Source organism: Nyctibius grandis, chromosome 12 (assembly GCF_013368605.1).
Source record: "Nyctibius grandis isolate bNycGra1 chromosome 12, bNycGra1.pri, whole genome shotgun sequence".
Taxonomy (NCBI): Eukaryota; Metazoa; Chordata; class Aves; order Nyctibiiformes; family Nyctibiidae; genus Nyctibius; species Nyctibius grandis.
In genome coordinates, this window is record NC_090669.1 from 18603165 (window position 1) to 18612854 (window position 9690).

A 9690-nucleotide genomic window follows, 5' to 3' on the forward strand; every position below is an offset into this window, starting at 1 on the left:
TTAACCACAAAAAAACACAGTTTTTATTCAGCTTTCAAATATGTTTCTGAAGCTGTTATTATGCTTTTATGACAAGACCTAATTATAAGATTGGATTTTTTTTGCTGAAAAAGAGACAAGATTAGCAAACTTCTTTTGGAAGACTGAAATTAAAGACTCACAATCTGTTCAAGTGTCAAACTGTAAACATTGCCCAATATTTGGCTTGCTCTGTAAAAAAAAAGCTTTACTACAAACCCCTCTATTTTTAAATAGGCTTTACAAAAAATAAAATTCCACAAAATGAATTTTATTTCTGTTCTTTTTCTACCTTATTTTTAGCACAGTAAAAAAAAAAGATACATGTTTTGCTGACTGATTTTTCAATTTGAAGACAGCAAAGGTTTTCATTTTCATAATAAAAAAAACAGTGAAAGCTGAACTGTCTTACTGGATTGGACAAAGCTTGTCTTTACTCCAAATAGTTCTTTCAGATGTTATCATAAATTGTAAATAATGTTGCTCTCGGTTGCATATGACACTTGAACTAGTTATGCACAACATTTAAAAAGGCTGATGGGATTAGTGCCCCACATAATAAAAGCTGCTGAGAGAGGAAAGGATGTATGACATCCATTATATACACATCCACTTTGAAAAATGTTTGTCATGTGGATGGTAGAAATTTCAATGAGAACAGACTCAGATTTACAAATCTATCCTTTACACATTAAATAGCAAAAACTCCAAACAATCTCCATTTCGTGGTACTAAATTTAGTAGATAACATTTCTATTAGCTCCAGTTATGCAGCTGACATTAATCCTGAGGTTTTAAGAACTTTTTCTTAGCTTTTTTGCTAGGTCTTGTATTACTATTCCCATCCTCATCTTCATCCTGGAGTACACGCTGGTCTCTTTTTCTCAAGAATTTCTTCCCTATTGTTCCCACTAATGTTTCATATCTGTAAAGATAATAAAAAATTTACAGCTTTTACTCAAATCAGAGAAAATGTCAATGGAGCAAATCATAAATCTAATCAACAATTTAAGTGGTGTAAAAAGCCTGTTATCAGAAACTTAAGAAGCACAAGTACTACATGATCACTTATTACATTATTATTCATTCTGATAGTTTGGGGTTTTTACCAATCTGGAACAAGGAGTGAATTAGCATGGAATACCTGGATATCAAAGGGCAGAAAACCCCTACAAGATTTTACCCCCAAAAGTGATGGAGATTCCACTAAATACACACCAGAATTCCTGACAAATCAATTCTATAAAGCACCAAATTCTGTTCTTTTTTTTTTGTTGGTGGTGGTTTTTTTTGTTTGCTTTTTGGGTTTATTTTCCCCCACATAATGCAGTAACATATTATATTCCTAGCTAATATTGATTAGGTCATAAAATATAACTTACCTTCTGGCCATTTCTTCATCTGACACATCAGCTTCCATTTTATCATCCACTTCAATTTCTTCTTCCTTGCACTTAGAGTTCATTTGGATCATTAACTTCTGAAAATGAAGTAAGAAATAGCTTAAATACGTAACCCTGACACAACAGCAACTATGCTGAAATTCACTGGTAGGTAAGAGTCAAATTTAATAATTAGTTGCTGTTCCCTGGTCAGACTAGAGCATACTGTTACAAAAACTCATGAAGAAAAGGCAACATGCCTGCCTGTTGCTAAGCTGAGCTTAGAGTTTGCCTTTGGGAAAAGAGGCAACACAGAGAGAGTGTTTTCAGTGAATTGTACTATTCAAGGGCACGCCAGACATCTTCAGGCGATCAGAGAATTACATCATAATTAATTTTTCATTGTGATGTTAGCACATAACTCCTTGAAATGGTTTTGGTAAAAAGGAAAAATATCTGCAAGGATTTACAATAAACTACTAGTAAAAACCATGAAGCAGTAATATGCCAAGTCACAGTGAGAACAAGTTCAAAACAACTAAAAGAATCCTCTAGTAAGCACCTTGCATAGCCTTTTGCATACCTCTTAGTCTTTGCACCCTCATCCTCTTGCTTCAGTTCAGCGGTAACATTTTTATTACTATTTTGGTGTAGTTCAATGAGCATGAATCATGCCAGAGAGAAAGTAAAGACTCTCTTGCCCAGAATTTTTAGTTTGGAACTTTAAGCCCTTACTTACATAAGTAAGTGATGAATAAATAGGGTTGAATGTTTGTAGGATTGGACTCTAAATTAAATGGCAGGAGAAAAAGTGAGCTATTGGTTTGGTGAGCAGCATGTAGGACAGTTTCCTCACTTCAGGGAGGGAAAATCTGCAGGAGTCATGCAATTACTGACCCCCAACACAAGGAGATAAAAAGATTCTATTTACCAGATGCTGCATGGATCAACATTTTTGTTTGAATCACGGATTTCCTGTACATGGAAGGATTTATGGAAGGTGCTGCAAAGGCCAAAAAACATGCAGTGTGAACACTCAAATCCCCATCCCCAAGTGCTTCAATCCTAATTTGACACCACCTCAAAACAGAACATTTAAACAGTACCTCAATTTCTGGGTTGAATCCTTTGAAGGACATTCTGCCATAAAGTAGATCTTCACATAGCATAAAGCTCCTCTCTTCTATTATAAAGCTCCTGCATGAAACCCCAAACCCAGCATTTGTCAAATGGTGCGCTTTAAAATAATCAAATTAAACAAATGCAAAAAGCATTTGTTGTCTTCCCCACACACAAATAAACAAAACCACAGTGTATTCTGAACCATCAACTACTTTCTGAAGCTTGATTGCTCTGATAAATCTTTCAATAGAAGGAGCTTGGAGTGCAAAGGAATACTTTTTGCCAGTAAAGCTGTGCCAGTTCCACAAGCAAAATTAACTCTCCTGACAAAAAGCACTCTTTGCTGGTATGATTCCACCTACATTAATGCTTTTGCCAGAATAAAAATACCACATAAATATCACTCTACAGGTGGCATTACTATACCAGCAAAAGCTTCTAATTAATTTTTCATTGTGATGTTAGACCTGGCATTAGTTGAGTCAGTCAGGATATAAAACACTGTGTAATTCTCTGTTCAGCAGAGAAAGATTTCGACTTTCCCCCTCCTTTTTTCCTCTTTTAATGAGCATGGAGTGCGAAAAGAAACATGACCCTGAGGCGTTCGTAATACATGCATTAGATAAAAGTACTTCCATGAATTGTTCCATCCTTCTTTTCCTCGCACACATATGCACCTTTTCCCTCATCCTCTTCATCTCCCATGTAAAACACTCCCACGATCACACGGAGTTAGGCTGAAGAGGATCAGTTAAAAATGTACCATGAACTGCAGAGGTCCATCTAACTTGTCCTCAAAAGACTTTCAATGCTGAAGAATCCAGTGGCTCCTTAGGCAATCTATTCTTCAATAGCCTCATTGTTAGAAAAATTCTCCCAATGTCCAGCTTGAACCTTCCTTGCTGCAACTGAAGCTCAAATAACTTTCTGTCACATCCACCAACAGTAATGGAAAATAGTTTATCAATGACCTTATTCAACTACAGTTATTTGCCTGGATCCCAGCTTTTTAAAAATTATGTATGTTCTCCCTCAATGGAATTTTTGTCCTCTTTTGAAAGGACAAAAATCAAGCAACTTTAAAAGTAGTCCTCTTGCTATTTAAAGCACCTTTCTAAATAGCAGGAACGGACATTTTCTTCCTTATTAGCTAAGCCTTCCTTTCTTTTTGCCATTATCTCTCCTATTTCAAAAACAGGATCTGAAGTGAGCTGGACTCAAGAAGACGGAATTGTCCTGAATGGTCCTAACCGTGTGACTGGAGCTGAATTTACTAACACAAGGCTTCAAACTTATTTTTTCAAATGAAAGGGAAAAGCAGCAGTGAATGAATTGCTCCCTGCCTGAAAGAAACTAATTACATGCATCTAGAAGAAACTGTGAGTGAAAGAAAACATCACACACAAGAAATGAAAGTAGGTCAAACTGCACTAGGCAACCCTGAGAACATCCCTGAAAATAAATAATAAAAACAGCTGCAATGCCACTCTCTCACTATTTTTGCTTCTCCGAATTGGTTATTAATAATATTTATTTTATAGGAAAAAATATGTATATTCTATTCCCACTCCACAATAATCAAATGATGATAAGTACAAAAGGGTACAAGCTTACTCTTTCTCCTTTAGCTCTGGTAAATCAAGATACCAGTGTTCTTCAGTAACTATGTTACTGTCTTCTAGTTGTTTTTTAGTTTGTGAATCCAAACCCCTTCGCATAAACTAAAAAGACAGACACATAAAAACACAGCTTCAGTTTTTTGCATCATGACTACGTTCTAAACACGCAATAATTACATGACAACAATTATCCATTACATAGTATTTAACAGTTGATAAAAAGTAACTGCTTTTTGTGATTTTTCTCTGGGTTTGGTCTAAGTTTGGGCAAACAGGCAATGGAAAAGTAAAAAACTGCTGGTCACAGGTATCTGCTGGAAGTCAACAGTCAGTCACATCTGTACTCACATATTAGTTTTGATGGATCCGAGTTATTACAACTCCGTAACTTTGTTAAGATTTTTCTAATGTTTCGGCAAAGGCTGGAGAGAATGTAATGGTGTTAAAGTTATTGCTGCGTATCAGAAACCAACATCACCCATACAAACAGCATTGGAGCTCAGAGCTAGAGGCAGGTCATACCAGGTTGGTCATTGTTTGAAACATCTATCCTTTCAACCATCCTCTTCTTTTCTCGGATTTCATTTAATGAACTGGCCTGCATTTGTAGCCCTGAAGGCTGGAACCTGCCTTTGGAAGCGGAAAAAAGTAACTGAGGCTATGAAAATAAGTCTTTTGTATCCAGCTGTCCAGGAAGATGTTACCAGCTCTTAACTTCTCATCGATGACCTACCAAAGTACCATTCAAGCAGTATGTGTAAGCACCTGTGAACTCACTGCAGGAACAGTCTGCCAAGTTAGTTGAGACCAATAATTTAGTTTAGGGTAAGGCTGCTAACTGGTTGAGGATAAAGCCCAAGAAGGCATCACAAACCACTTCCCTCCCACAAAAAACCTGCATTAGTGAGCTTATTTAAAATATATAGGTAATACAGATGTGTAATACATATATATTATATACAACCCACACCCCTTTTCAGTCTTTACAAAATGCCCAAGGAAACCAAACCAAACTCTGAAGTAAAGCCAATACACCGCTAGCGTCTCATTTTCCATTTATATTTCTATTTGCAACAATTTGTACAAGATCTTTAATGAAAGAAAAATTGACTTTTCTTTTCTGAGTCGATCCAAAATATGTCAAAGCTTTCAAATTAAAATTACAGTATCTTCTTAAGGAAAATAAGGGAATCTATCATGTGGAAAACCATATTGCTCAAGGAAATTGGTTAGCCAGTCAAATCTCAATAGAAGAAATTCTGCTACAAGCACCCAATTAAAAAATCATTTCACATTACATTTTAAAGATTATGTTCCTAAAGATTACTACAGGAATAACTAGATAAAAAATATGTGATCAGATTTATCGAAAACATAAACACACATGGATGAATTAAAAAAATATCCATTGTGGTAGACACAGAGTATGTAAGTCAGTAACTGAGTGGTTATTTGGATTAGTTTCCCCAAGCAAGGGGACCTGGATCAAATGGTGCAAGATCTAAAGGCATGAGCCATCCTTTGACATCAAGAGGTGAGCACACATGGTCCGATACTTAGCGCAAAGGGTCTTCACAACGCTGACACTCACCACATGTCACCTTTGGGTGACACTTCACCTGCCTGCTGAATCATGATAATACATCTTACCAGTATCTGCAGAAGCAGCTGCTGAAGTATTAATTAAAACATTTGTAAACAAGAAGATCTGCAGAAGGAAAGTGCTAAATACAAGATCTGTGTATGACCCTTTCAAAACTTACTCATCTCTTCAAAGCTGGCTACTACAGCCCGGACTGTAAACCTGCAAATGTCACAGCAGCACATTCACAGGCTGGTTCTCCACAGCCTTCCAAGGAAGAAAATCTAAAAACTGGCTTTTGAAATCTCCAGGGGGTTAATAAACTGGCAAAAAACAGGAGCAGAAATTTCACTTTAAAAGATAGTATTACATAAAAATAAGAAAAAATGATGATGTTGTAATCCAGGTTATGGGAGTCTTACTCTGCCATACACTGCTGGCTAACTAAGCTCAACATCTACTCCCTTCTAAGAGCGAGGCAAATGTGTTCTGTTCCCTCTGTGCATGAGTTTTAGCCTTTCATTAGCAGCATCTGTTAATTGGGGTAAATATTCCACCACCTTACTGTAGATCAGTACACTTTACATGGTAGATTGAACTGACGTCAGCCAAAATCCTTTCAGCCAGTGTCTGAAATATAGTCCCATATAAATATGTGGGGAAAAACATGGTTAAATAAAAGAGCATAAGCGAGAAGCCACAAAGGCCTCCATCATATTCAGCTATAAAAATTTAATGGATATTAACATTTAAAAAAAAAAAATAATAGCAACTCAACTTTTACTGGTTGTTTTCCAGCAATAAAGAACCATCAATCACAGGAGAACATGCTCTACTGAATTAGGTGCTGTAGTACATGACATGAAGCAGAATCCATTAGCGAGTAAGTGGAGACTAATTTCACATTGGACTTGACATGAGATTCACAATTCCAAGGGTAACAGGCACGTCAGGATGTTGGTAACAGCCCTCGCGTTTACAAGCTGGGAAAGGTGGTTAACACTACCATTCAGGTTGGGTATTTTATGAGCCATCAGTGTAAACAAACAAACAAATGGACACAATAAAAAAAAAAAGGAAACTTTTTTCCCTCAGACTAAAAGTCCCTCCCAAGTAAGGCAAGCAACATTAATATTTTAATTTCAACGTGTGTGGTGGGGGACAAAGTCTTATCATTTTTATTCACCACAAGCAACCTAACTGCAGAGAAACCAGGTGGAACGGAAAGACTCTCAAATGGTGCCCAAAAGTTGGGCATTGCAAGGGTGAAGCTTTTGCTGCAATCATGAAGTTGCTTTCCTGGATCAAACCCTCCCGACCCTACAGTTTATAACCCCCCAGACCTCTTGCCAGCATTTAAGCAGACGGGTACTGTGTGACAGCTCTGAAATCGCCTCTTGCCGGTTAAGTTAGAAGGGAGCAGCCCAGAATGCTGCAGGCCTGAGTGAAAGGGCAAGCGAAGCTGAAGATAAATAGATCTGTATTTTAAAGCGTGCGTTACGGGAGGCAGGAGACACTCGTGCCCGCGTGTCAGGCCAGGCCAGACGCTGCGTGGCCAGCGGTAGACACGGAAAATGCCCCAAACAGGCAAGGGGCTCCCGAGATGCCTGGTTTATCCCGGGGACTCCCCAAAGCTGTTCACAGCACGGCTCGGGCGTCTCACGGCACCGGGCCCGCGGCGGGCAGCTCCCCGGCAGCAGCCGGGCCCGGCCGCCCTCCCCTCACCCACCGCGGCCCGGGCCTCGGGCCTCTCCCTTCCCTCCTTCCCCGCTCCCGGCGCCCCGCCGCCACCCCCCGCCTCACCTTCATGCGCAGCAGGTTCTTGGACAGCGTCGGTTTCACCTCTGCGGCCATGGCGGCTGCGCTGCCCGCAGGCCGCACCGGATCCCCGCGCTCGCGTAGCGCCGCGCCCGCGCACGCCGGAGGAGGAGCGGGAGGAGTCAGCGGCGCGGCTCCACCCTCCGCGTCCAGGGCGCGACTGCAGGGACAGGCCGCTGTCCCCAGCGGGGAGTAGCGGCGGGGCGTGCAGGGGCGCGGGGGGGGGCCACGGTTGGTGCAAAAACTACGTTAAAAAAGCAACTTTCCTGCACCGAGCCGGTTATGTGGGGTGAGGGAGATCGGGTGTGTGAGCAGGAGGTAAATGTGACTCGGTATGAAATGGCAGATTAATAGGGGAACCCGAGATTTCTCATCAATGCTTGTGCATTCTGTAGTGCTGCCTGCTTGCGGTTTCATCCATAATTTTCTGATATTTCAAAGAGAGAAGGAAAGAAGGTATAAAATCTATCCCATATTGGCATTTGGGGACTGCTTGACTTGTTTAGCTTTCATTTTTTTTTTTAAATCAGCACTGACTTCTACTTGCAAAAAAAAAAAAACACACAAAATGGTCAGATGTGATTAAAACTGGAAAGCACATAAATTCAAAGATATTACAAAAAGCCTCAAAGCTTTGTTAGTCCTGAATCACGATTGCTGAATTCAATCTTGTCAGTGCTGTCTTTGGGCTGCCAGGCTGGGCCCTGGTAGCTGAGGAGGAAATCCTGATGATAGGAAATTGCCAGCTGACTCCCAGTCACAAGCAGGTACCACAATTTCTGTATATATCCTTATAAATCAGGTTTCTGATGCCTGTTTTGACATTCGGCACATAAACCAGGCGATAAAGCAATAAGAGTGACGGTTCAGTGTTCAAAACTTTAATGAACTGGTGTGCTCCAAAAGACAATCTAGGGAGAAAAGTTCCCGTATATGCAAGATGTAGGTCAAAGCTTGAAGAACTCTGTAAAGATTTATGCTCTAATAAAGTCCACAAAAATGTATAATGAAGGGCAAAACCTGATTGCAGTGGGAAAGGAGGAGGAAGAATTATCCGCATCCAGGCATCCTTATTACACCGTTAAGCTTAGTGGGTTAAAACGGCCACAAATGTGAATGAAACACAGAGCCACAGCCGCTTCAAGGCAAAGTCATAATGCTGCATGGAAGTATGTAATTTTCATATAGGCAAGGCACCTTCATTTCCAGGCTCCGTAAATGAGTTGAAGCTGCTCTGAAATTCAAGGCCCCAGTCAGAAAGTCTCTTTGTGAGTGTGGGAGCTATCCCGCCTCGTTTGGCCCCATCATGTTTAGCTCCTTCTCTGTTCACTTTCTCATTAACAGCTATCAACCCTTTCCAACAAAAGAAGGCAGGGAAGAAATTCGCAGTATTATGAATACAAATGTGCATCAAAGAATGAATATGTTTGAATCTTAGTGAACAAACCAACAGGGGAAGGCTGTTAACTAATATAATACAGCCATAATCTCACCGTTTTTGGTGTTATTTTCTATTTGCTGTGCATTCTAATAATGTATTTTCTTTTTGTTGATCACTGCAAATTGGAGCCCTGCGTTTAATTGCATGGCCTTCAATGTCACTCAGGGCTTTTTCTGAGCAGTTTCAGTTAATTTACAGTCCAGGAACGTACTTAAAATGATTCCTTCTAAATACATTTCTGCCCATTACTGCCCATCCATCAGCGCTTCTCCAGCCACTGAGCTATGGCAGTGCCCGGCTTTGCCTGGTGCCCTTTGCGAGAGCTGTTCCCGTCCCTCAGTCCTGCCCACGGAGCAACCCAGCTCATCAATTCCTGCAGCCCCTTTCTTCAGCAGACTCCACTTACAGCCTTTTTTGGATGCAGCCACTACACGTACCAGCTGCCCGATACCTTTGATGTGAAGGAGCGTGATACCACCAACTCTTTAATCTTTGGGAGCTGAGTCTAATAATTTACAACGCCATGGCAGTGTCTAACTGGGAGGGAGACAGTGCAAGGGGTTTTCAACTCGTCTAACCACGAGGACTATTGCTGGTGCTCCCTGGTGAGCGAGTGCTCAGGATCCACAGCCTGCCCCTCACTGCACCCCGTGTCTTGGTGCTGCACCATGGAGGTGCTGCCACTGTTTGTCTTGTGTGTCGGCACAT

The 9690-nt window shown here is 40.6% G+C and overlaps 1 protein-coding gene across 1 annotated transcript; it reads right to left on the reverse strand.

Annotated features, from left to right (window-relative positions):
• On the reverse strand, nt 1–7666 carry MPHOSPH6 (M-phase phosphoprotein 6). Its single transcript, XM_068411409.1, has 5 exons — nt 7527–7666; nt 4137–4243; nt 2507–2597; nt 1401–1498; nt 1–943 (listed from the first exon to the last, which is right to left on the reverse strand). The coding sequence occupies exons 1-5, from the start codon at nt 7575–7577 to the stop codon at nt 799–801; spliced, it is 492 nt and encodes a 163-aa protein (XP_068267510.1). The 5' UTR covers nt 7578–7666; the 3' UTR covers nt 1–798.
• Nucleotides 7667–9690: the final 2024 nt, after the last annotated feature.